The sequence below is a fragment of the Podarcis erhardii genome (assembly GCF_964252035.2).
Source record: "Podarcis erhardii genome assembly, chromosome: 11".
Classification (NCBI taxonomy): Eukaryota; Metazoa; Chordata; class Lepidosauria; order Squamata; family Lacertidae; genus Podarcis; species Podarcis erhardii.
In genome coordinates this window covers 55507225-55534413 of record NC_138501.1, presented here as the reverse complement: position 1 = coordinate 55534413, position 27189 = coordinate 55507225, and the positions used below count along the sequence as shown (strand labels likewise).

At 47.5% G+C, this 27189-nt stretch overlaps 2 protein-coding genes across 13 annotated transcripts in view; one reads left to right on the top strand and one right to left on the bottom strand.

Moving 5' to 3' along the window:
* Positions 1-27189, bottom strand: part of UNC13B (unc-13 homolog B) — a 160079-nt gene that overhangs the window by 132390 nt on the left and 500 nt on the right. For all 12 annotated transcript variants that reach the window (XM_081881302.1, XM_081881292.1, XM_081881299.1 and 9 more), the window contains exons 2-6: positions 7360-7389; positions 6343-6442; positions 4905-5022; positions 3469-3592; positions 670-743 (exon numbers count right to left, since the gene is read on the bottom strand). In XM_081881302.1, coding sequence (XP_081737428.1) covers positions 670-743; positions 3469-3592; positions 4905-5022; positions 6343-6442; positions 7360-7389 — 446 coding nt within the window. The remainder of the gene's footprint in view (positions 1-669; positions 744-3468; positions 3593-4904; positions 5023-6342; positions 6443-7359; positions 7390-27189) is intronic.
* Positions 7324-27189, top strand: part of PIGO (phosphatidylinositol glycan anchor biosynthesis class O) — a 114431-nt gene continuing 94565 nt past the window's right edge. Inside the window, exon 1 of the mRNA XM_081881399.1 lies at positions 7324-7332. The gene's annotated coding sequence lies outside the window, so the exon portion shown is untranslated. The remainder of the gene's footprint in view (positions 7333-27189) is intronic.

Sequence of the window (27189 nt, the reverse complement as noted above, 5' to 3'; positions counted from 1 at the left end):
TCTTGGTTACCTCCCCCCCCCCCCAATTCTTCCCCTGTATTTCTAATAAATAACTGCAGAACCAAAGAATGCCTTCAGTGAGCCTGTCGCTTTCAAAAGTGGTGGCTTGTCTTGCATTATCCGATGGTGCAATGGAAAGTCAGCCTGCACAGCTGGCAGGGTGGGAGGGTGTTCCACAGGGCGGGTGCCACCACCGAGAGGGCCCTCTGCCTGGTTCCCTGCAACCTCCCTTCTCGCAGGGAGGGAACCGCCAGAAGCCCCTCGGGAGATGGACCTCAGTGTTCAGGCTGGGGGTGGAGACACTCCTTCAGGTATGCTGGACTGAGGCCACTCACTTGCCACGTCCGATATCTTCTCCTGTAAATGAACAAATGCTCTCACCCCCCACCAGAAAGGGCAGCCAGTTCTCCCTGGCACCTGGCCTGCTATGCATGGGGAAGAACAGTCCTAGACTAGCCTTCCTCCTGCCTGTAGGAATGTCTGCTCAATGGGCAGAATTCCAGCATAGGGGCACCTGGCTGAAATCACAAATTGTGCAATCCAGAGCCGGGTATACCATCTGACCTTATCCAGATCCCCAGAAACCCCCTATGGGCATTTGGCCAGACTCCAGCAAGAGGTCCCAAGGCAGGAGTGTGCATGGAGCACAGCAGAGCAAAGCATACCCACCTCATCATCTTCCTCCAAGGAGTTTATCTGCTTTAACTTCTGAGTCCAGTATTTGGCTTCCTCTTCCGGGATGTCTGCAAGACAGCAGAATAAGCAGGCGTCTGCTCCCATCCCCGTCCCCCAAAATATATTTTATTAGATGCATATTCTGCTCCGACATGGGGGCCCCAGAAGCTTCCCACCCAATTCCACAGCTGCCCAGGCTCAACAACGCCACAGCATCGGGCGTCCCAGAACATCCATAGGGCCAGGCATGTACTTTTAAATTCAGAGCATGCTTACGCAGAACAGCACATGACCAGGGATGCTGGTTCAATGCAGAATAGAAACAAAAACCACACACACAGCTGTAAAAACAACACGGCTTTCTTGGGCTCGTTGAGAACAGGAGGAACGGTGGACAGACCCTTGCGAGCTGCACAGTCAGACTACAGAACCGCAACTGTGTCAGCAGGTGAGGCAGGTGCACACTGCCAAGAGCCAAGGGGAAGGAGGGGCATGACTTCCTGGCCAAAGGCGGAGGCAGAGGAGGGTCAGAACAACGAGGGCGGCAGCAACAGCAGGCACGGGGTCAACAAGCGCTAATTAGGTTCAATTAATGTTTCATACTTTCCCCACTTTTCAGATCAGACTGAGAAACAGGAGGCGGCAAAGCACAACCGACTGCAGAGGCAAGGCAGAAAAACAGCTGTGGCCCAGAGGTCTCCTTGAATGGAAACCCCAGAAAACATCACAAATCCAGCAACATAAAAGTTAAGTCTCTTGCTGGCTTTCCCAATTCCGGAATGTTTGGAACTCTGATTAAGGGGGGAAAGGAAAGGCAGGGAGGCTGGAGATGAAAAGAGGAGAACACAAAATCCATGGCCCAAGGGGAAGCATGCCTGTGCCTCAAGCGGGTGATGGAACCATGCGTGCCTGGAAAATCTCCCAGAAAACTCTGGCAGGTTAAGTTGGAAGCAGAGTGCTGGGCCAGGAGAGACCTATTGCACTCTGCAGGTACCCCAAGGAGGTTTGGGACTGCGCAGAGATCCGAAACGTCACCCCGTCCCCATTAACCAAAGCGCCTCTAACTCAGTCATCCCCAACATGGAGGTCTCCAGATCTGTTGGACTACAACTCCCACCAGCCCCAGCCAGAACAGAGCTAGCTTCTGACATGCCCAACGACAAAGTCAAGAACTCTGCTTCAAAAAAGGGATGGAAACCTCGTCTTCAGACGTGTCCCAGGCAGAGCGGCAGGGGACTGCCAAGAGCCTGTCACATCCTGGCTTCAGGAAGCCATTCTCATAGCATGCTTCTGGGCATCTTATCCGAGATAAGACAATTCGTTTTGCAAACACCACCACAAACATGCAACAGCTCCACACCAGGGCATTATATTCTCTATGTCATCAATGAAAGCCTTGAGCAAGTTTGGAAATGGCTTGTGGGAGAGCTTTTTAAGCCATCTGAACCCAAAGCTCGCTCCATGAATATAAACATGCTGAACCAAACACACAGGTATACCGCTTCTTCCAAGTCCATTTTATCACATAGGAGAGGAGCGCTTTCACCTGGGAAATGAAACACAAGATTTCTAAATATATCTCCCCCCCCCCCGGGGGGGGGAATGGTGGGATATTGCTGTAGAGAGAGAAGTGATCTCATCCTCAAAGTTAAAATGAAGGACAGTGAGCGAGGTGGGACCCACAACACTAAAGCTCCTTCGACACGGATGCAATCTTTCTCCTGAGAGCAGCACATCATTCCTGCACTGCCAGGAGCCAGGGAAGGCACATGGCCCTGGGATGCTGAGGCTGGAAAGGGTCCTGCTTTTTGTCCCGGAGAGCCCACCGTGGCATTCACCGGTTCTCAAACTCCTTAAGCAGGAGTAGCCTTCTCCTATTTCTTCAAGTATGAAATTATAATAGTATCTGAAAAGCATCATTGTATGTTCTTGGAAGATATGGCTCCACTACAACAGCAGAAACCTTTCCTGGAGAGGGAGGCACACAGTTCAGACTATTTACAACTTGTGCACCGTTCTGAACAGCTAAGAGGCGAGGAATGTCCCACTAAAGGAATCATTTTTGAGCCAAACTATGCCTGTGTGGCAACAGCCGTAACACTGTACAAAGAAATAGTCCATTAAAACGGGCATCCCAGGTGGCAGCCTCAGCGAGGCTGCTTTGGGGGGTGCATTTCTTGGCCTGCAGTTTGGGCCCTGAAGTGGGTATTTGGGGGGGGGGATTACAACGGCCGCAGAGGGGATTCCTCCCCAGAAGCACCACAAGCCAAATTGTGCCCTCTCTCCATCTCAAAGTTTGCTGAAAGGCCCCACCACAGACACAGGCAAACCCCCAAATAGGAAGAGAGTGGACTGGCCCTCCTCAAAAAGGACACTACTGTTACTTGCATTATTTGCAAAATACTCCGTTCAGAATTACCAATAATACTTTACGAAGAAATTCAGAAACTGTATAATAGGGGCTGGACTAAAGGACCTTCAAGTTTCCTTAGTTGCATTCAGCAGTCTGATGACTCTGAATAAAGATTACTGGTTGCTAGGCAATGTGAAATAAGCACTCCCCCCTTCCCCACTTATGGAAAATGCTGTGTTGCAAGAAAACCTCAGGGCTCCAAAATTGTCCTCCCATATACAGCACCGCAAGCCTGATTTAATTGGAGCGAACTCCTAGAAGGAAACCACCACTAAGAAAAAACCCTCACAGTGGACCCACATCAGGGCAGCAAGAAGGAAGACGAGTCTTTGAGTTTCACAGAGGATGATGGAGAACAGCAGGAAGTCATTTGCACTCACCGAAAGGCAACTCAAATCTTGTATCCAACAAAATCTGATGAGGTGTTGGGTTTTTGGTGCCACAGACCTCATGGCCCTTCATCAAGACCTCGGCTTCCAGGGTAGACCACTCCCCAGGGCCCTCCTGGAAAGAGAAAGGGCATCAGCAACTTCACCAGAAATATCTCCCCATCCATCTTCCCACTTTTCTCACACCTGTTATTTTATCGCCCCATATGCAGCAGGCCCCAAAGTGCTGAAAGGCACAACAACATGCATTTAGATAATTTATAAAAGACACATCACAAAAAAACTGTGGCCACATACAAAAAATAAATGTAAAATTAAAAACTTTAAAAATATATCAAATCAATTTGCAAAACCGTCTGACTAGGTCCCCCCTACCTCTGCAAGTGGGAATTGATATGGCAACTCCAAACCACATCAGGAAATGGTCTGAACTTTTGGAGGAACTCAAGCATCTACAGAATACGTCAAAGAGACCACCGGAGTGCTGTTGCTGCTATAATTTATTTACTGCTGCTTTTGGGAAGTCCAAACGCCCCCAAAGCAGTAAATCATCTATTAAAAACAAAATATGTATACTGTAGAGAACAAGCCGTGTGCCACTGAACAAAATCCTGCTCATTTGCTGTGGCAGAATTACAAAATGGCTTTCACCTGCAGACTCAGAGCTTGAGACAAACCATCCTCTGCAGTCAACAGAGGCCTAAATGGGCTCTGAGAAGAAGAACCAAGAGTTCCAGTTACAGATAGGTAGCCGTGTTGGTCTGCCATAGTCAAAACAAAACAAATTCCTTCCAGTAGCACCTTAAAGACCAACTAAGTCAGTTCTTGGTATGAGCTTTCGTGTGCATGCACACTTCTTCAGATATACACACTTCTTCAGAAGAACCAAGAGGTTTGCTTTAATTCACGGGCCTTTCTTTTTTTATAAAAAAAATGAACAGCAGCGTTTCTACTTATAGCCTTAGAAGACAGTTCAGAGTGTGGTGTAAGATTACTTTTCCTTGCATGCCTTAAGCGGTCATTCTGCCTGGATCAGTTGTGACTGAAGTCAAGGGGTGAGGGGAGCTTTAGAAAAGGATTCCATAATTTCTGGATCATGCCACAAGGCTGCGTGGAAAAGTATGCAACATTTCCATCTCCTGGCTGGGTCGCATGAGCAGTCCATGCTAGCCTTTGCTTCAGTACAGATGAGGAAGAAGAGAGAGGCCAGAAAGACTCCACATGTTGCCGGACTCCAACTCCCATCAGCCCAGCCCAGCCACTCAGGGATGATGGCAACTGTGATCCAACACCATGCTGGATACTAGACAGACGCAACCAAACGGCACAAGGAAAGCTCTTCGCCATTTCTTCACCACCACCCCAAACACCCCAGAAGTCCCAGGGGGGCTGAAGAGGTCTACTCTCGGCTCTGAAGGTCTACTGACCTCATCCGACTGCCGGATGGCCTTCAGCTCAATCCACGCTGTCCCAACCATTGTGTCCCAGATCAGCCCTTTGTTCCATACTTCCACAATCAAGCCCAGGTCCAGGCGGCTGATCTCGCTGCAAAGGAGGAAAAGAGGCACAACGCATAAGCAGCTGTGGGGAAACTGGACCCACACCTTCGCCTTTTTTAAAATGTCCATTCTGATTGCTTCCCAACTGACTGCCTTGTCCCAAGAGGAGGATCTTCTGGGATCCCCCAGACAGGAGGAGGATGACCAGCCTCTCCCTGGCTGCCAGCCTTAGCACAGACAACTGCAGAGATGCATTTTGGCCACTAGAGGTCTATTCAGGACCACAAGTCAAAGCCTGCTGGGCTTGACTGCAAGATGCTCCTCCAGCCAAATCTCAAGTTACCTCTGACAAAGGACACCACTACATGGTAGCCTGAGCCAGAGTAGATTGCTCCCCTTCTTTTAAAACAGTCCTGACAGACCCCTTTCTCCCCCTGAGATCATCCCTGCCCCTTATTTTGTACCTAAGCTTTCACATTTGCAAGGAATCACCACCCCTTTAAGTAGACCAAGGACTGCATCCAAAGAAGCAGATCCGCTAGTGCAAGAATTTCTGCTTGCTCAATGCAACTTCTACCACCTCTCATCACTCTACACCCCCCACACACACACACCCATCTGCTCCAGAATGGATTTACAGCATGGGAGGGGGGAGGCGAGGGAGGGAGGGAGGGGCAGTTCTGTTGCACAGCCCAAATGCCCTACGCTAGCAGATCTGTTTCACTGGATACCTCCCTAAGAGCATGTGCTGTTGGGAAGGGGATGATGTCCATGTGGAGAGTCCCAGGCAAGGTATTACAAAGAGCAACATGTGTTTTCAAGCAACACCTTTGCAACTTCCCAACAAACAGGCAGAGAAAGGCAAATGCTTCTGCTTTCAGTGTTTTTGTTTTTTTTAATTATAAATTACTAATATCAACAATTTAATATGCATTTAATTCTCAAAGGAAAGTAAAAGTCTTCAGAGTACCAACAATATTAACATTCAAAAGAAATACAATACTTACAATGCTCTTGAAAGGAAAGGGACACCATATACCATAAATACAATCATATCCAATCTTTTGCTTGGAACCCCACCCCCAGCATTACTTTTCCAATACAGTGACCAATTATCAATTTAACCTAACAATATGGTGTTTCCTCTCTTGTCTCTTTCCCAAGATAAAAAAACATGCTTAAAGTTCCTAATTTCCCAATTTCTCCCATCTTATCCTCCCTGTATGGAATTTAACATAAATACTCGCTTTCCTGTAACTCAGTTGGTGGAACTTCACTACCCCCAGCTAGTTGAGGGACAAAATTAACACTTGGCAACACGGCACTCCCATTTCAGGTGTGATCTCGACCCACAGCATTCACTTACAAGAGGAAGTCTTGTTCCCAGCATGGCTGGTCCCCTCGAACGGCAACAGTGGTGCTCTTCACATTTTGCACCTTCAGGGTCACATACGTATTGAATTTATCTAGAGAGAAAGCAGAGTTGTTTCACCTGAGGGTAAGTGTCTCAAACTCCTCCTTGCCAGCACATGGTATTTGGTGGAAAGAAAACAACTCCCACCAGCTGCACTTCAGCAGAGGAAGGAGATGACAGGAGAGCAGGGGCAGAATAGACATTTCCACTGCTACCTCCTTGGTCTTCGTGATCTGGCCCCAATGAGTGAAAAAGGCTTCACACAACAAGAAACACTAGCTATGAGTTAAGAACTGCGAGGAGTCAAGGGTGGTGGGTGGAATCTGCTCATTGCCTGAACAACGATGAAGCTCAGTTTCCATTGAAATGTAAGAAATCAAGTTGCTTTCATTGCTGATAGCAAAGTGAAGCTGCTTCAGTTTAATACTCCAAGGCTCCCAGGTGTGGTTGCCTTAAAGTCCTGGAACTTCCTTATACAGAGGTACCTTGGTTTTTTGAACGTAATCTGCTCCGGAAGACTGTTCGAGTTCCAAAACGTTCAACTTCCAAAGTGCGTTTGAAAACGGAAGCATTTACTTCCGAGTTTTCGGTGTTCGGAAACCGAGGTACCACTGTATCCTGAGGCTTTGCTGAAGCTGCTTCAGAAGCTCTTGAGACTTTTCAGTGGCCAAAGTCAGACCTATAACTGGGGATGGTTTTATTTTATCTTGTGAACTGCCCTGAGCTCTTTGGATGAAGGGTGATATATAAATCTAATAAATTTATTGTTGTTATTTTGTCCAACCATTTTGGATTTTAGAAGGAACTGCATAATTCAACCCTCTCTAGCAACAGGGGAGAAGCAGGCCAGACACTCGGAAGCTAGAAAATTCCTGCCATGCATCACAGCAGAGAGCCAGCCAAGAGGCAATTGCAAGAACAGGGATGTCAGCAGGCAGACTTGTTGGGCAGAAGAAAATCTGCGCTCACCTGGTGGCCCCTGGAGCTTCGCTTTCTTTACTGTAAAAGAAAAAAGAGGATGTCAGTTGATTATTCCAACCTCAAGCATTTTAACTCTCAGGTTGTTAAATATTTCGGCTGCAGATAAGGGAGAAAGAAGCCTTCAAGCTACTTTCATTTTTCACAACAAAGGAACCTGCATAAGAGGCCACTCCAATGCTTTGCCCCACTTTCCTTCAGAAAAATGGGGGAATATTTAAGAAATGCTGAAATGGAGAACAAAGCATGTTGTTGTCCAAGGAATATTGCACAGCCAGCACGAATTGGCTCTTGTCCCCCAAAGCCAGGAGTTCTGGATGAGGGCTGTGCTCATGAGGAGCTTGGAACTGCGGTATCACAGGGAACAAGAAACCACTTATCCGGGTCCAGGACAACTGAGCACGGCTGGGCAGGCCAAGTTCCACCTGCAGCAACCACTGCAGACTTGGAACAGCAGTGCCAGGAGGGCTCTGGGCACAAACTCTGTGTGTGTGTGTGTGTGTGTGTGTGTGTGTCTCCTAGTCCACCCTTTACAAGGAAGAAGAACAAGAAGCACGCAGCCAATAGGCAGCCCCACCTGGCTGGTTAGCAACACAGGAAGTTGCCCTACGCTAGCCTTCCCCAACAGGGTGCCCTCCAGATGTTCTGGACTCCAAGAGGATATGCTGGCAGGGGCTGAGGAGAGTCACAGTCCTAAACATCTGGAAGGGCCCAAGTTGGCAAAGGTTCTCCTCACTTTCAGACAGGCATTTTCCCCACCCCGCCTGGAGGTGCTAGGGATTGAATGTGGGACCTTTCTGCAGGCCAGGCTCTAGCAAAGAGCTATGGCCTTTCAGCTGGGATTCCTGCATTGCAGGGGGTTGGACTGGATGACCCTTTGGGAACCTTCCAACTCTATGATTCCCCATACCACCCTGGTTACGACTTGTATGGGCAGGTTTATGCAGGCTGCCACCCTCCACTTTAAAGCAGACAGCAAGAAGAGCTGTGTCTTGCTTGCTCAGTTCTGGCCCTGCCCTTCCAGGAAGCCCGGCACAAAGCCAAAATATTGGTCCCTTGAGCCCTCATAGGCATCTGGGGGCTGACATTTGCCCAACTGAGCCAACTCTGGGTGACCCCAGCCCTTTCCAGTCAAGGCCCAGTCAGAGCAAGTAGCAGAAAGCCCTGATCTCTCCAGACTCACCCTCGCTGTGCTTAGCGTTGGCAGAGCAGGTAAGGGAGCCCTGAAGGGAAGCAAGGAGCCTGGAAGCCCAATTCACTTTCCTCTCTTCTTCCTTTTTTCCCTTTCACCTGCCTGAGTAAGGAGCTCTGTCTGTCTTCAATTAAGCCACCAGTTGCCCAATTACCAGCAAGTGACAGCTTGCTCGCTGCATGAACTATCCCCTCTCACAGTATAGAGGCATCAAGACAACCCGTGTGTGTGTGTGTGTGTGTGCATGATTCATGACGGCTCCAACTGCAACTTCCAGCACGCTTTTACGCTAAAGCTCTTCCATTAAACACACTCTTTCTTTGAATACACACAGCAACTATCCAGCCTCTGGTTTCTCTCTGCCGAAACTATGAACAGGTACCATACTGTCCAATTAAGAGTAAACCCCTGGGAGTGGGGAGGAAACGAACAGCCACCCTTAACTGTCCTGCCTGACACACGAAAGTTGTCCCCCCACAACTCCTGTGCTTCAAAACTCAGCAGACTGGAGGCAATTAGCTCTGCCACATCTGATCTTGTTTCAGACAGAGGAACACGCTGTCAGCAAACCTGGCAGCCCATAGAAAGCAGCAGAGCCCTCTGATAGGAGAGAACTGCACCGGATGATAATCTCCCATGTTGCTGCGGATGCTCAGGTCAGCTGGGGGGGCGGTGCAGAAAAGATGGAAAGCGAGAACACAAGCTGTGGCCTAGATACTGAGCTTTGCAGAGCCACGAGGAACATCTGGATAGGTTCCTGATACAGATGTGCTGCTGATGATGATCCTGAAGCAGCAGCATCACACACAGAGTTCCAGAAGAGGACATAGGAATGAAGAAGCGAAAGAAACAAGAAAGAGCACAGCTCTTGCAAATTTTTACTTTTTTAGTAACTCTTATCTATCAATAAAGGAAGGTCTGGAACTGCACACCTGAGGATGGCAAAAGCAAGCCTGGGTTGAAATCCAAAGAGATTCTCCACATGGACCAACGCAGGGTCCTGCAAGGCATCCCTAAGCTATGGCCTTCCCTCGCCCTTCCTATTTCCTGACCCAACACTATGGCTTAGTTTTCAAAGAAGTAAATATTTATCCCAAATGCTGAATTAAGATTGCGTGTGTGCATGCCTGGAATCAGCCCACACTGCTTCCCCCTTGAAGAAAAAGGATCGGGAGCCCAGCAGAGACAGCAGCAGGTGAGCAAGAGGACCAGGAAAGAGAAAGGATCAGGACCTCTTCCAGGAAGTTAACACACTTGCCTCAGACAAGCGTCAAGGAGTCACCTGCCTGGCCGCCAGTGGTGAGCAAAAGGCCTTCAGGCGATTAGATGGGGAAGCCTTTAGGAAAACATGGAAGGCAAACACCCCAACCAGACAACCAATGCGCCCTCTTTGGGGGTGGCCTTCTCCCATAACGCACCTGCCCAAGGACTCTCCATCTCCCTGCCAGTGGAAGAGGGCAGTATAAGCAGGCAGCAGGGCCTTGTGGGTTGTGGCACCCAGAATACGGAGCAACCATCCCAAGAGGTACTTATGGCCCCTTCATTGCTCGCTTTTACGCAGGCTCTGAAAACAGTTTTGTTTCAGTGGGCTTTTTTAAAGATAGTCCTCTCCGATAAAGAAAACAATGCCCGACCTGAAGAATTTGGAGCAAATGATTCGGCAGAGGAAACACAGCCCAGAATAACTAAGGAGATAGTACAAGAATACTTGGCTAGTTTAGATGTATTCAAGTCTCCAGGGCCAGATGAACTGCATCCAAGAGTATTAAAAGAACTGGCAGATGTGATCTCAGAATCACTGGCAGTCATCTTCGAGAATTCCTGGAGAACAGGCGAAGTCCCGGCAGACTGGAGGAGGGCAAATGTTGTCCCTATTTTCAAAAAGGGGAAAAGAGAGGACCCAAATAATTACCGCCCAGTCAGTCTGACATCAATACCAGGGAAGATTCTGGAGCAGATCATTAAGCAAACAGTCTGTGAGCACCTAGAAAGGAATACTGTGATCACCAATAGTCAGCATGGATTTCTGAAAAATAAGTCATGTCAGACTAACCTGATCTCGTTTTTTGACAGAATTACAAGCCTGGTAGATGAAGGGAACGCAGTGGATGTAGCCTACCTTGATTTCAGCAAGGCATTTGACAAGGTGCCCCATGATATTCTTGTAAAGAAGCTGGTAAAATGCGGTCTTGACTATGCGACCACTCAGTGGATTTGTAACTGGCTGACTGACCGAACCCAAAGGGTGCTCATCAATGGTTCCTCTTCATCCTGGAGAAGAGTGACTAGTGGGGTGCCACAGGGTTCTGTCTTGGGCCCGGTCTTATTCAACATCTTTATCAACGACTTGGATGATGGACTCAAGGGCATCCTGATCAAATTTGCAGATGACACCAAACTGGGAGGGGTGGCTAACACCCCAGAGGACAGGATCACACTTCAAAACGACCTTGACAGATTAGAGAATTGGGCCAAAACAAACAAGATGAATTTTAACAGGGAGAAATGTAAAGTATTGCACTTGGGCAAAAAAAATGAGAGGCACAAATACAAGATGGGTGACACCTGGCTTGAGAGCAGTACATGTGAAAAGGATCTAGGAGTCTTGGTTGACCACAAACTTGACATGAGCCAACAGTGGGACGCGGCAGCTAAAAAAGCCAATGCAATTCTGGGCTGCATCAATAGGAGTATAGCATCTAGATCAAGGGAAGTAATAGTGCCACTGTATTCTGCTCTGGTCAGACCTCACCTGGAGTACTGTGTCCAGTTGTGGGCACCACAGTTCAAGAAGGACACAGACAAACTGGAACGTGTCCAGAGGTGGGCAACCAAAATGGTCAAAGGCCTGGAAACGATGCCTTATGAGGAACGGCTAAGGGAGCTGGGCATGTTTAGCCTGGAGAAGAGGAGGTTAAGGGGTGATATGATAGCCATGTTCAAATATATAAAAGGATGTCACATAGAGGAGGGAGAAAGGTTGTTTTCTGCTGCTCCAGAGAAGCGGACACGGAGCAATGGTTCCAAACTACAAGAAAAAAGATTCCACCTAAACATTAGGAAGAACTTCCTGACAGTAAGAGCTGTTCGACAGTGGAATTTGCTGCCAAGGAGTGTGGTGGAGTCTCCTTCTTTGGAGGTCTTTAAGCAGAGGCTTGACAACCATATGTCAGGAGGGCTCTGATGGTGTTTCCTGCTTGGCAGGGGGTTGGACTCGATGGCCCTTGTGGTCTCTTCCAACTCTATGATTCTATGATCCTCTTTAAAAATGTGGTCCAAATACAGCTTTCAATTATCATTTCAGATTATTAATATTTTATCTGCATTTTTGTGCCTTGCATATACTTGCGTTACAGAAAGGCAGGATATAAACTATGAATAACAATGACAATAAATATAACTCTAAATCAAGTTGATCCCACCTTGAGCCACTTACCCCAGACCAGGCATAGGCAACTTGGCCCTCCAGATATTTTGTGACTACAATTCCCATCATCCCTGACCACTAGTTCTGTTAGCTAGGGATGATGGGAGTTGTAGTCCCAAAACATCTGGAGGGCCGAGTTAGCCTATGCCTGCTCCAGACCTTACAGGGCTTTGAGGTCAAAATGGGAAAGGGGAAACCTTGAGCTCCTTGGAAGAAAGGTGGGGTGTAAATGCAATTGCCTGGGTAAAATAACATAGATAATATAATTAAGTCTGTCTGTGTGTGCAGGCAGGTATAGTAGCAAAAATGTGTACTGGTTGGTAATTTCTACAGATGATAACAGATGCTTGCTACTGCAAGTGACTTGGCCATGATTTAATTCAGCCATAAAGGATTTCTATCCCACCTTTCTAATTCAAAGAAAAACTCAAGTTCTAAAAAGCAAGAAACAACTAATTTAAAAACACAAAGACACGCCAAAGCAGCAGGGCCCTGCTCTTCGGATAAATAAGGCAGAGTGGCAGAGGGATTACTTGGCTCTGTGATCTCTCATCCACAAAGCCCAAAGGCCTGTTCAGAAGACACAATTAGCTCCACTCCCTCTTTTTTGTATATTCTTGTTAATCTCCAAAGGCTTCAGAATAAAGCAATCCCTCAGTGCAAGGGTGATTCCTAACAGCAGGAAGCAAAGTCAGCTGGAGATACTGGGGCCAAAAGCTCAACTTCGCCTTTAGAACTGGATATTTGGGGGGGGGGGAGAGAGATGGAGCAGTCAGCGTAGCAAGAGAGAAAGAATGGCCAGATGGCAAAAAGATTATATAAATCCAGGGCATGATTTGCTATTCATTCACCATAATGCAAAATGAATTTTTTGCTGCATTTAAGTACTGTGTGTCTGAAGAAGAGAAAACAAGACCTAAAGCAGGGAGAAGTCAGTGACATGCCATCCTTGAAAAAGCTGTTCTCCTGCACTTTTCTTACAAAAGCCGTCATCTGAATCGTTTTTCCAGCCACGTCCTGAGCAGGCCCACTGTTCTGGCCACAGGGAAGTCCTGTCCCTGGTAATTCCGGAAAGCATTCCTGTGCATCTCCTATACGTTCTTGCTCTCTTCTCAAGCCTGCAGTGTGACATTCCTTGACTGGGAAGGAAGAAGTGCCACAGAATCCATGCAAAAACCTGTCATAAAACAGTTGTGTTCTCCTGCTCTGTTGGCAGAGATTTTGCTTTCCTGTCATCCACTCAGGCTGAAGTTTCAAATGAACTTTCTTAAAGCACAAGTGCACCAGAAGAACAGGAAACATGAGGAAACAGATTTATTTCCAAAAAAAAGCAGCAGTTTCCTTTCATTAGAAAGGAACCTCAAGGAAGAGGAGAAGAGCATGCCACCGCCACCTGCAAGGCTGCTGAGCCTGGGGTTGCACCAGGATAAGTCGCTCCTTCCATTTATGCCATCATGCCTTGGGGTGACAAATTCCTGAACACCAGCTATCTCTCCTTTGGACACAGAGTCAAAATGACAGAGCATAGGTTCAGGACGGCATTCTGCACTTCCATAATGAATCACAGCTCAACTGCTGTGGATCCCAGCTTTCCACAAACTCATTTTCCAAAACACATTGCTACATGATAGCTGAAGAGAGACCTCTCCAATAGTCATACCTCATGTTACGTTTGCTTCATGTTACGTTCTTTCAGGTTACGTCCCATGGCGACCAGGAAGTACTGGAAAGGGTTACTTCTGGGTTTCGCCACTTGCGCATGCGCAGAAGTGCAAAATGACATCACGCACATGCGCAGAAGCACTGAATCACAACCTGCGCGTGCGCAGACGCGGCACTGCGGGTTGTGCTCTTTTCATGTTGCGAACGGGCCTCCGGAATGGATCCCGTTCATAACAGTAGCATTCTGGGTATTTAAAGATTATTTAGAGGGTCAGAAGAAGATAAAATCAAGTTCATTTAACAAAGAAACCACACTGTAGAGAGCAAGCTCATTTGGGAGATGAGATTCCTTGTCGCTCCCCAATCCTCACACCTCACATCCAAGGCAATTTTTGCTGAACAGTCTAAGGATGTGACACACAGGAGGCAGAGAAGCATCCCTGATTCCCTGGAGGCTGCACAGAGCCCCGTGGACGAATACGCTTTGCTTCTCAAGTGGGAGCTGCAACCCAAGAAAGAGCAGTTTTCTTTCTTTCTTACAGCTAACTGGTTTAATGAATCATATAACCTGATGTGTCCCATTTGCAAACTGAGTTTCATGAACAGAAATCCGTCTTCTGCGGTGCTTTTGCCAGCCACATACAATTTACGAGATCCTGGGAGTTTTCAGAAAGTTTAGATTGATTCCATTATCTCCCTCTGGGTTTGCAGGTTAAGCCATTACTAGATTTAAAGTCAGGAATACAGGAATACAATCTGAAAGTTTGTATGCCCACCTTAGCAGTTCAAAAGCACGTCAAAGTGCAAGTAGAGAAACAGGTACCGCTCCGGCGGGAAGGTAAACGGCGTTTCCGTGTGCTGCTGTGGTTTGCCAGAAGCGGCTTAGTCATGCTGGCCACATGACCCGGAAAAAATGTCTGTGGACAAATGCCGGCTCCCTCAGCCAGTAAAGTGAGATGAGCGCGCAACCCCAGAGTCGTCTGCAACTGGACCTAACAGTCAGGGGTCCCTTTACCTTTACCTTTGTTTTTAATCAGAAAAGGCTGCTCCTGAAGATGGTTTGGAAACTTCAGCTGCTGCAGAATTTGGCAGACAGGTTGCTCATCAGGGAAAGATGGTTCGAGCATCTCACACCAATCCTGGTTCGACTGCACTGACTGCCCATTAGTTTCCACGCCCAATTCAAAGTGCTGGTTTTGATCTACAAAGCCTTTAATGGCTCAGGAGCACAATAGTTCAAGGACTGCCTCTTTCCATATGCACCAACCTGGACCCCGAAATCATCCTCTGAGGCCCTTCTTTGTGTGCCTCCTCCACAAGATGTCCGTAGGGTGGCAACATGAGGACAGGGCCTTTTCTGCAGTGGCTCCCCATTTGTGGGATGCTCTCCGCAGGGGTTGTTACATATATTTTAGGTGCCAGGTGAAAACTTTCCTCTTCAACCACACTTTGGGCTGGTTAATATTCTATAGCCTTGGGGGGGGCGTTATTATTTTGCTGTTTTTAACTATTCATTTGTGTTTTTATCTTGTATTTTAATTGTGTGAACCGCCCTGAGATCTTTGATGAATGGTGGTATATAAATCTAATAAATAATAATGAATAATATTTAAAATAAAGCCAGGCCTCAGTCAGAGCCATTCTAGAAAGGGTTCAGCTCCTCGGCTACTCAAAGGCAGCTACAGACCAGCCACTGATACTTAGCTTGATGTGATCTAACTTCTACTCCTAGCAGAACTTCCTCTCTCTCGCCTTGTGCTGGGCTGCATTGGCCAGGCCTGCAAACACTTTACGAACAAACCCTGCTCTGAAAATTCTCTGTTTCCTCCTCCCCCTAATTTCCATTTCAAAATTATATATAGCCAGGTGCAAAAGAAAATAGATAACTTTGGGGAATCTACCTTTCCCAGTATCTTATTTTGCCCAAACACCAAAAATATCCTTCCTAGATAATACACTCATCAAATTTCTGGATTTTTTCATTCAGTACTTCCTCCGGCAGAAATGTTTTTGCTTTAATATGGGAAACTGATTTGGTTCACATCATGTATGAGGCCTTCGGCAGCTGGCCGTGAACGAGCGTGACAAATCGGATATTATGACATAAATGAGAATGTGGCTGTTACTGAAGAAAATGTGATGTCCGTGATGAATCCTTGCAGAAGGCTGAGAGGCTCGGGAGTTCAGTGAGCCTGAAATCAAGGACCGCAGCTAGAGGCTTTTGCGGGCAACTAACCTTTTCAGGTTCAACCTCACAAACAGAAATAAATCACAGAATCCTCTAAAGACATTCTCTTTTTCAGCTCTGTGCCAGAGGCTGGGCTCCGAAAGAAGAAGGGCTGCTGGAGATGCAGGCAGAAGTGGCTCTCGGTCTAGTGGGACAAGGTGGAAGCACCAGACAGGGAATGAGGTCATTGCCAATTTGCTCAACCTTCCCCCTCTGCCTGGCCCAGACCACACCTGGATCATGGCTCGATGAAAGAGCACAAACTGTCCATGGTTCAATCCCTGATTGATTCCCTTATTTATGTAAATATTCCTATTTAAAAGATCCAGGTAGCAGGGCTGGGGAGGCCCTTTCTGCCTGCGATGAGGCAGAGCCCTGCCAGTCCAAGGGAACATGGCTGAGCTAGGTGGAACAACAGCCAAGTTATGCGGCAGCTTCCTGCGATCCTCATCTCTGTCCACTGCCTGGGAGTCAGCTAGACCAGAACTGTCCCTTGCCGTCCATAGGCCGACTTTTTGTCCATCTGAGCTGGCACTGAGAATCAGAGGCAGGGAGGGCAATGGATGAAGCCCAACACTGGTGAGCTGTGATTAACTGTTGGCTATTTAGGAAAAGCTGGGCATCCTTGGAAGCATCACTGGAGACCTGACTAAGGCTGCCTGGCACACTGGTTCTTACCATTGCAGGACCCCCTGGGTAAGCACCCCGAAGACTCCTTTGGGAGAAAGGGAGGGATATAAATTTAATTTATTGATAAGTTCGCTTCCATCAACTGGTCAGTTGTGCCAAGATACACAACTGGCATGCACACAGCAAATAGAAAGCTCACTTCCTTATTACCAAATAAAGTCCCCATGTAATTTCATGAAGTCACGAGCGCTCTAGACGCTTCAATGTGTTCCTTACCACAACTGGAGCCGACTTGGAATTTTTTGTTCTCTTAATTTGTTGTGGGAGCTGCAGGGTTTGAGGGTTCGGCTGATTCCTGCTGTTTCCCACTCAAGAATCATCCTTAAGTTTCTGCCCAGCTGCTGGTTTGAACTGAGCACTGAGGACAGGAATGAAATCTCTAATTCAATCACTGAGATTATGGGATGTTAATCCTGCTGACGCTGGCAAGAGAGACAGGCCATTCTTTCAGGTGACCTGCTTCCCCAAACAAAAAAAAGTGGAGGAGAGGGGAACTTAAACTGTAATTTAGGCCATTATAAGGAATGGGAATATCCCAAGAAGATTCTGCTTTGAAAAGCACATACAGTTATTTCTTCAAAAAGCAATTAGGAAGTCAATTTCATGCCCAGAACCATGACTGCCCCACAGTCCATACAATCCTCCTCCCTGTCATCAAAGCATGTGCACGTTAAATTCTAAATTGAATTCTATTTTAATTTGCAACTTCCCCTAAGGAGACGTTTCTGATTAGATTTGGTTTAAAGTTAAATCCCTTTGTATTGGAAAATTATTTGCTCATGAGAAGCAGCCTTCCCTGACAAGACAGTCCTACAAATGTATGGCCAAACTTCACTGACTTTATGCAACCGGTTGGAGCACAAACATTGCACATTCGTGATGGTTTGTGCTCATGATGCTATCAGGGTGGTCACGTGGGATCGGACTTTCAACATTGTTCGTACCTGCAAATGTTTTGCAGCAATCGTAAAACCGTAGCACTGGAAGGGGCCACCAGGATCATCTAGTCCAACCCCCCAAAATGCAGGAATCTTTCGCCCGATGTGGGGCTCAAACTCACAACCCTGGGATTAAGAGTCTCATGCTCTACCAACTGAGCTATCCAGCCTCACACGGCTTCACTTCCAATCTGCGCGTGTCCTCTAACTTCCTGCTGAAATTCGAGAACTTTTACACCACAAATGCTCAGGTTTATTATTCTCCTGCTTTTGTTGTGTTGCAGCCCCTTCGGAAAGCAGTTGGGTGGTAGCACTGAGGAAGTATGGCAGAACATCACCGGTGCACTACTCTTGTGTCAGGAGCATGCTGCAGAATGCACCACAAACACGCAACAGGCTGGAGGGATCCTGGAGTCCCATAGCAGATGAAGAGCTAACCTTCGATTCAGACATAGCCAGCGACACCCTGATAACCAACAGAATAGGAATAACATTTGCACCTGCCTTTTCTGTGCCTCTTCTAGGTATAAAAGTGGGGCAAGCAGAAATTTGGAAAAGGAGAGCAAGGACTAGCTTGGGCTTTTGCTCAGCAGGACTGAGAGGAGGCCATGGGCCACTTGGCTCTGTTACCGGAAAAATCCGAGGGCTCCCTTGGACAAAACAAAGACACCAACCAGGATAACTTGGAGCAAAACAGCAGCCTGTAGGCTTGGCCTTTATTGAACTGTTGCAACAGGGTGTTCCCCTCACTTGCAGGAGAGAGGGAGGACCCAGAAAAACTGGTGTGCAAGGCCTTATAAAGACTTTTGAAATTGCCACCCTGTAGATCAAGACCACCCCCAGAAACATCATGCATACATTACAGAAAGGAGGGGTTGAGGGAGGAGTTGTGGTGGTAACCTGAGTGTCTTGTCACCTGGCTGGTTCCCCCTTTCCCCTTCCCCATGAGTCACTTCCAGGAGACAAAGGGGAGTTTGCAGTTTCCTGCCCCCAGAGGGAAGAGCTGATCATTGTCCTTTGTTCCGGTCCGTGCTGAATCCACTCCCATATGCAAGTTCTTTGTGATCTTGATGGTCTTCTGTCTAGGACCATCAGGGTTGGCATAGCAACTGGGCAGGGCTCCTGTGGATGTGCTGGGCTGGCCTGTATCAAGCCTTCCCCATTTTGTAGTCCTTCCTTCATGGAGTAAAATAAAAGTGGAACAGTGCAAATCCGATGTATGGTTGATTTTCTATGAATTTATAACAGAAGCATTTTTGAGACATTTGTAGTGATTCTTTGATAATAAAGGTACAAATGCAGCCCTGGCTGTATTAATGGGGACAGGAACATCACTGCAGAGGCTTTTAAGGGTTCCTTTGCCTTTAAGCAAAAACTTCCTGTTTCAGGTTCAGTCCATTTTATTGCTTCCTGGTGAGCGCAACTGGGGGGATTAGTGATAAAAAGATGATTAATTGTCCTTCCAACAGCCTCTCTTAATTGCCCCCAGTTCTATTCCCACAGGAGGAGGTGCACTTTAAGGATTGGTTTCCTCTTCCTCCTTTTTTGCAGTGATGTTTTTCCCCATTAAAAAAAATCCAAAGGAGAAGAATGAGAAGAAACGGAGGGGGAGGGAGGGAGGGAGGGAGGATTCAATTAACTAGAAATGTTTTAATTAAAGCTGAACACTGACGCAGGATGGCCTTGCCGTGCGACAAAATTATATTCATTTTCCCGAATACTGAATCAGATACTGTCATTTTAATTACTGCAAAGAACTCTCAGATCAAACTCTCAAGAGGAATCCTCTTCAGAGCAAAAGCTTGGCCAACTTTATGAAGGTGCCACAGAACAAAGTTTAATGGTGAGGAGCAAACAGATGAGCTCATTGAGCCAGCAAACAATGTGAAGTGGAGAGCACCTTTTCATTGATGACAGCACAATAGGAAGTGATAAGGGGAGGAAGTGAGGGAGAGACACACTGCTTGGATTTTGCAGAAGCAGCAGCCAAAGAAGTGATGGGGAAGCATAGGAGCAAAGGGGGTTGGGCTTGTAATCAGTGTTAGAAACTGAGATAGAAAAGTTAGGCACAAAAGGGCACCTTAAACTGAGGTTATGGGCGCAACAACGGAATGTCTAGGCAAGCTTTTTTTATAACAAGAATACAAACAGAAAATGAACAAACTGCAACTAAAATACTATGTTCTTTTTCCACATGCTCTAATCCTTCCCCTGCCCACCCCCCTAATATTCTTGAGAGGGTCTCTTCTCCAGTCTTTGAAGAGTAGCTGGCAGTGAGGAGGCAGAAAAAGGTCCCCCTCTCCTTCCACTCTGCAGTTTTAATCTGAAATCTTAGGTGCAGGACGGCACCCGGAGCTCAGGAACTGCTCACGCTAAAGAAATCCCCGTCGCAAAATGCGCCTAGAACAATGGGAGTTTCGAATGCTGCTTGCACTGAGGGAGACCCCTGGTCCGCCCATCTCACTCCTCCTGCCTTTGGCCTGGCAGGGGCTCAGCAGGGTTTCAGGGAAGAGTTGCCTCTGCATCTCTCCTTATTATGTTTGACTATGGAAAACTGTAAAGTGTTGGCACCTGGAGCTGAACGCCAGCAGAAGCTGAACTGACACAGGCACCGTACCGGAGGAGCCCACTCTCCCTGGACACAACTACCCTGACATTGGGAAGCTTATGTTTGTTATGGAAAATACATGTGGATAAGCAAGGTGCCTGGCTCTTATCCAGCTAAGGTTGTGTATCTACAGCAGTGACCAGAGGAGGAATGACCGCTGTGAGGAGCAAAGAGAGAAGAAACGCCCTGGTGCATCTGCAGTAACACAACCGGGCACCTTCCTCTGCCCCAGCTGCAACAAAACATGTCTCTCCCGCTTTGGTCTCTGCAGCCACAGCAGGTGCTGCAAGCTCCCAACACTTGGACTTCACCCCCAAAGGGACAAACGATCCCAAAATCTCCAGAGGCAGGCAGGATGGAGGAAGGAAGGAGAGTCTGGGGATAAAGAATCTCAGGATTGGCTACAGAGAGAGCCACCCAGAGGGAGGGAAAATAAAAGGATCCAGTTCTGAGGGAGAGGCGTAGATAGGGAAAGGGCTGGGGCGCGAGAGGGACAGAGACAGGGCTGGGTTTGAGATGAGAGCTGCATCCGAAATGGTTGTGGACGTGGGGAATGATTAATAAAACCAATCCAAAGGACAAACGGGGAATATCCCGTCATGCCCCTAAGTTTAGGACATTCTACGCCTTTCCTCAGCAGAGTTTATTCTCCTTTGAGAAAAATAAGTGGCACCAGACCACATAAGAGGCACCAGACCACAAGACGCACCTAGTTTTGGGAGGAGGAAAACAAGAAAAAAAAAATTCTGAATCTCAGAAGCCAGAACAGCAAGAGGGATCGCTGCGCAGTGAAAGCAGCAATCCCTCCTGCTGTTCTGGCTTCTGGGATAGCTGAGCAGCCTGCATTCACTCCATAGGACGCACACACATTTCCCCTTACTTTTTAGGAGAGAAAAAGTGAGTCTTATAGAGAAAAAATACGGTAAGCTTTAAGAAGAAAAAACAGTCACAAACTAACATGATGAGAGAAACTCAAGACAGCAGCATAAGGCGACTCTGAGGCAAGAAGAGACTACTGGTCCCTCCTAACCGAACAGGTCCTGAGGGGAGGGTCTGATCCCGGAGCAGAGCCCACAAGCCCCCCAGACCCCAAACCTCCAGCTGACCCAAGTTATAAAGCTCTAATAACACTAGAATATGGCCAAAGAAAAAATGGGTGGCTTTATGGTTTCTGCAAAAACAAAGGAAGCCTCATTAAAACTTCTGCATTATACACAGGTGAGGCTGTCCCAAACATGTAAGGAAGTCAATCCCAATTGTCGGAGGGGAGGCGCAGTCAAAGGTATATATTTCCATATGTGGTGGTGGAGTGCCATTGTCAAAGCCTTCTGGAATGCTGTCTTCTAAGAAATAAGCTTGATACACAACAAAACAATGGAAATGTCCCCTGCACTAGCACTACTTGGGCTTAGGATCCTGTCTGCTCAGAAGTATCCTAAAGATGACCCCTTAGCTGTTCTACTGACTGCTGCTCATCTGGAGATAGCCAGATGTTGGAAAACCAGTGTTGGGCCAAACATTGATTCTTGGTATAACAGAGCCCGGTCAATAGTATTGGCTGAGAAACTAACATGCCAGGTGAGGGCGGCAAAGGGCAAACACAATCCACATCCCTTTTATAACACGTGTCAAATGTTTACTGAGTACTGTACATAAATTGTTCAGACTAGCAGGATTCCACCCAGGACTCATGGGAAAATGTGGCGTGATCTCTTAGAGCAATCAAATGGTACTTTGACACACGGCATGATAAAAGTCTGTACCTGTTGTTTACTGTTGCAACAATTGTTTTCTCAAAAGTTATCTTCTGTACCATAAAAATAAATAAAAATAGTATAAAAAAAACCAAGGCCCCAGTGTTTTGCTTACAGAAATTGCCCATACACCACTTGCGACCAAGGGAAGATGCCCGGGTGCCAGGATGGCGCCTGACGTCTCTCCCATCTGGACGCGCATCCCTGGGGGTCCTTGGATCTGGACCGCTCTCACCCACTAACAACACATCCTGTTGACTTCTATCTGCGATATTCTGTCTGAACCATCAGAATGAATTTCAGGAACCAGATATAGTGGTACCTCGGGTTAATTTGTCATGGAGATCCATTCTTAACCTGAAACTGTTCTTAACCTGAAGCACCACTTTAGCTAATGGAGCCTCCTGCTGCTGCTGTGCCACTGCCACTGCACGATTTCTGTCCTCATCCTGAAGCAAAGTTCTTAACCCGAGGTACTATTTCTGGGTTAGCAGAGTCTGTAACCTAAAGCGTATGTAACCTGAAGCGTCTGTAACCCGAGGTATCACTGTAGTGGTGTCAAAAAAGACAATTTTAGAGCCGCCTGGCCCCCAAACGCCAAGTAGCCATTCTGTTTTGATGACTGTAACCCTGGTTTGAGGAGCCATTTGGCACCTCGCTTATACAGGGGTACCTCTGGTTGCAAACGGGATCCGTTCTGGAGGAGAAAAGAATGCAACCCGCAGCAGCACGTCTGCGCACGCTTGGGTTGTGATTCGCCACTTCTGCACATGTGCATGATGTCATTTTTGCGCTTCTGCACATGTGTGAGTGGCGAAACCCGGAAGTAACCCTTTCTGGTACTTCTGGGTCGCTAAGGGAAGTATCTTGAAAGAACGTAACATGAAGCAGACATAACATGAGGTATGACTGTATAGAAGAGTTTCTAACACTGGATGAGAGAGAGGCCTTAGGTGAGGGTTTGCCTGATGGAGAGCTGCTTCTGAGTTGAGTGGAACATCCACCCTGAGGAGACCATCGACAGCCAAAAGAAGGAGCCTGGCAGCTCAGATAGAAAGAGCGGGTTGAGGGTCTGGGAGTAAAATGGAGGGCTGGGTCTGAGCCAGGAGAGGCAGGTGCTGCAGGAAGACAGACTAACCCGGGGTCTCCTTCCAGTCAGGAGGGGAGATCTTCCAGAAAGAGAAGACTCCCCAGACCCCCTGGGTCCGTTAAGGGTCCGTTAAGAGTAATGGGAAGACCTCAGGAAGGGGCATTGCTAAGAGGGTGGGGAACTGAGGACAAACGGCCCTCGCTTAGGAAGCCAAGTACAGTGGTACCTCTGGTTACAAATAGGATCTGTTCCGGAGCCCCTTTCGCATCATGAGTAGAACGCAACCCGCATCTGTGCGGGTCGCAATTCGCTGCTTCTGCAAATGCGTGTGACGCCATTCTGAGCGTCTGCACATGCACAAAGCATATCTTTTCATCACAAACAGCTAACACAACCCTCCAGCCATGGGTTATAGCCAGAGTTTCTGCAGAGTGAAAACAGGAAGACTGTTGGTGCCTGGTGGTCCATGTCAGTGACCGAAACATGTTGCCCCCCGTCATGTCACTCTTCTTTGATTACTCCCTTGATTACGCTCTTGTTCCAATATTAAAAATATTCTACAGACACTGTAGTTTAAAACTGAACTCTCTCTTTAAAGGTAAAACTCCCCAAGCACTGGCAGCGCATAAATATGCATGACGCTCATGAGCATTTACGTCAAAACCCAGTTATCGCTAACAAAATTAATGGCCAGTTCCAAAAGCAACAGCCTGCAGCCGCGTCTTCTCTCTCCCTTGGGTTTATTTCAGAATGGTCCACCCATGGCGGGCTCCAACACTGCCCCCCTTCAACCTCTAATGGTGGCAATGGGGCGAAAACAAAGAAACAGTTAAATCTGAAGAAACGGCAAGAGGAGAAGGATGTGGAAAGACAATTATTACTTTTATCCCAATAGCAAACTTGTTCTCCATGGGCTGGATTTTATGCAGCCAAAACAGCACCATCAATAGACGAGAAGGAGGCAGTGGCAGGGGAATCTCACTCAGGGTTGGCCCAAGTACAGTGGTACCTCTGGTTGCAAACGGGATCCGTTCCGGAGGCCCGTTCACAACCTGGGGAAAAAGCAACCCACGTCTGTGCATGCGCAGGTCGCGATTCGCCGCTTCTGCGCACGTGCGTGACATCATTTTATGCGTCTGCACATGCGGCGAAACCCGGAGGTAACCCTTTCCAGTACTTACGAATCGCCACGGGACACAACCTGAAAACGAGCAACCTGAAGCAAACGTAACATGAGGTATGACTGTACAAAAAATATTTAAGGGGAAAACATGTGGTGTTTGGGTGTCCCCAAAACCCCCAAAATGGGGTGGGGGAATGGTGTAGTTGGATACCGAATAGGACCCTGAACACTTGGTTGGGAATCATGTAGAATTCTCCCACAGGGAAGCATAGAACTGCTCTTTGCAGCAAATGTGGAAGGAGTTGCTCAAGCTGTGGAACTCTTGGAGGAATAAGGGACCAATGGTCTGTTTGGGCTGGATTTGGTGGGGAGGGGGACTATCACAGGTGCCCGATTTGTCTTGGTGGAGGTGTTTATATATGGCACTGTCTTTCATGTATGGTTTGGATTAAGTTTCATCTTGATCTTTTAGATGTAGATATAGTTACGGTAGTTATATAGTTGTTCCCATGAGTTTGTTTTTAAGGAGTTTCACTTATGTTTGTAGTCCACATGATGAAAGACACCATTAATACATGTTATTATAGTTTATGTTCTTAGCTGTAGTTCTGATGTTTTATTAGTTATGGTTTCTTATTATGATTGATAGTTATTTCATGTTTGTTTATTTTATTTGCTAAAAGAAAAACATCATTCCTCTGGGGTTTGCTATAAGGATTTGGGCTGAGTTAGGTTCACCCTGCCCTGGGAATCCTGGATTGGGAGACAGTATTTTGGGGGTGGGCGTGAGTTGTGCAGTTTCCTTCCCCCCCGAGGTCCATCGGGCACCTTCACTGTTGGAGACAGCACTTTTTATTCTGCTCAATGACTGGAGGTGGTCCACAAAAAAACAGTGTATTGTAACCTAGAAAGCTAAGCAGCAGATTTTGAAGAAAAGGTTCTGCCTAACCTCTGAAACATAGCAAGGCTCAGGAGCTCCTGTAGACACTATCCAGCCCCCCTCCACCCCACCCCCGCAAAAGCAAGCTACCCCTGGTAAGGCCTCACATATCCCTAATGTTTCCACGCACTGAGACTGTGCAAGGCAAATAAGAAGCAACAAGTCATAACCTTGAAAACAAAGAAGGCCCTCTTCAGTTAAGGAAGCACCTTCCTCCCTACCTCCCCCCCCCCCTCAGGTTAACAGAGCAGAGGTTCAGGCATGGGGGAGGCAGGAGGGCTGTCTGGCTCAAGCCACATGTGAATGGCTATAGTTGAGTTCAGAGTTAGATAATCACTGATTTCAGCAAAGCATCTGCTCCTCTTAAAACGGCACTGCTCAGAAATATGCAGATAGATGCCGAGAGTGCTTATTTTTATAGTGCTTTGGCCAAATCCTATTCCACTCAGCATTGCCATAGTACAGGGAATCTGTAGGCTTCCTCTCTCTCTCTCACGGCGGCAGATGCAAGTTGGCAAGCGCAACAATGAAAATATTGAACGCTCAAACAAGGAAGCAGGTGAAAAGAAACCATGTGCATTTTGCTTTTCTGCTCACTGGCGGTTTTCCAGTGGCCGAAAAGTTCAAGCTGTGCCGAATAAGCACGACATATGCCCATCCACTGCTTTGTCAACAGACAGGCTCATTATATACTGAGATAGGTGGAGTATTCGTCTGACACTGTATAAGGAAGCTCCCTATGTCCCAAAGTAACAAAACCACAAGGAATCAGCAGCGCACTGTGAGGAAAGGTGCCCCAATTTAGCCAGCCACTTCATACGCAGAATTTCCAGACCCACAGCTGACCTAAAAGCAGCTCACCAACACGGCTGCCACGCCCAGCATCTACACACCTGTCTTGCCCATCTCCAGAAGCTCCCCCACATAAAAGTGGAGAAGGCAATACAATGGCAGCACATTCTCTTCCCCTACTTCAGCGCATCATTTGAACAATTGAGGGACAATAAGGCTTCAGCAAGCGCATGATATAGCCCTGGCACACAAAAATCATGCAGACTCACATGGGATTTGTGACTTTTAAGGATACTGGTGTTCTTGGGTGACGTGTTTGGTTTTTCTCCACCGACTGCCACGTTACAGCAACCAAGTGCTTAAAGGGTGAGGAGCCTGTGGCCCTCTTGATGGAGTGGGCTGACAACATCCATCATCACTGGCCCCACTGGCTGAGTCGGATGTGAGTGGGAGTCTAAAATAAGCCCCCCCCCCTTTCTTGCCTTACAGACTAACAAGTTTAGCCCAGCATCCTTTCTCGGACTACAGTCCAATTCATCAGATGTGTGTTGTGTGTTGCGCATACATTTGTACAGACCCACATATCTACAGAACTGCCACATGGAGGCTGGAGCAAGCTTGTTTTCTGCTACTCTGGAGTGTAGGACCCAAGTCAATGGACTCCAGTTGCAAGAAAGGAGATTCCAACTAAATATTGGGAATAACTTTCTGGCAGTTAATAGCTTTTTGGCAACGGAATGGACTTTCTCAGAAACAGCCTCAAATGCTGTAGTTCCTGGCCAAAAAAAACAACGGGGGGGGGGGGAGCTGTGTTAGGCACCTGACTTGCCCTTTGTTACCAAAATACAGGTAAGAGGAGGGCTGTTTCCGTGTTGCTGCCCAGGTGTGTAAGCATCTGACATCACCGGATTAAGGAGCTCCTCATTTCACTTCCTTGTATTGCTATAAGATACCTGACCACTCAAAGGAAACTCGTCCCTGGCCCCAGAGAGCCCCTTCCTGGGTCATCGCAGGACCAAGCGCCTTGGTCGCTTGCCTTCAGTCTCCCTCGGCCAGCTTCTAAAAGTTCATTTCTTAAAAGCTGATCTCAATACTTTTGGGATCTCTTTGAACCCGTGGCTTTCTCACCGCCGGCACTGGAGGAAAGTGGACTCAACGTGTCTATTGGACTCACAGCTTCAACTGTCCACTTTTCCCTTTTCCTGCAAGGAATCCTATTCGGAATAAGGGGAATTCCCTTTAAAAGGGGGGAAAGTGGACAGCGATGACTTGAAGGCCGAGCGGGTGAAAACTCCCCCGGGTCGGAGCCCGGCTCCCGCCTCCCCCCCCCGCCCCCCCCCCGGTCCAGAAGGAGGAGCCCCTCATCCTCGGGGGAGAA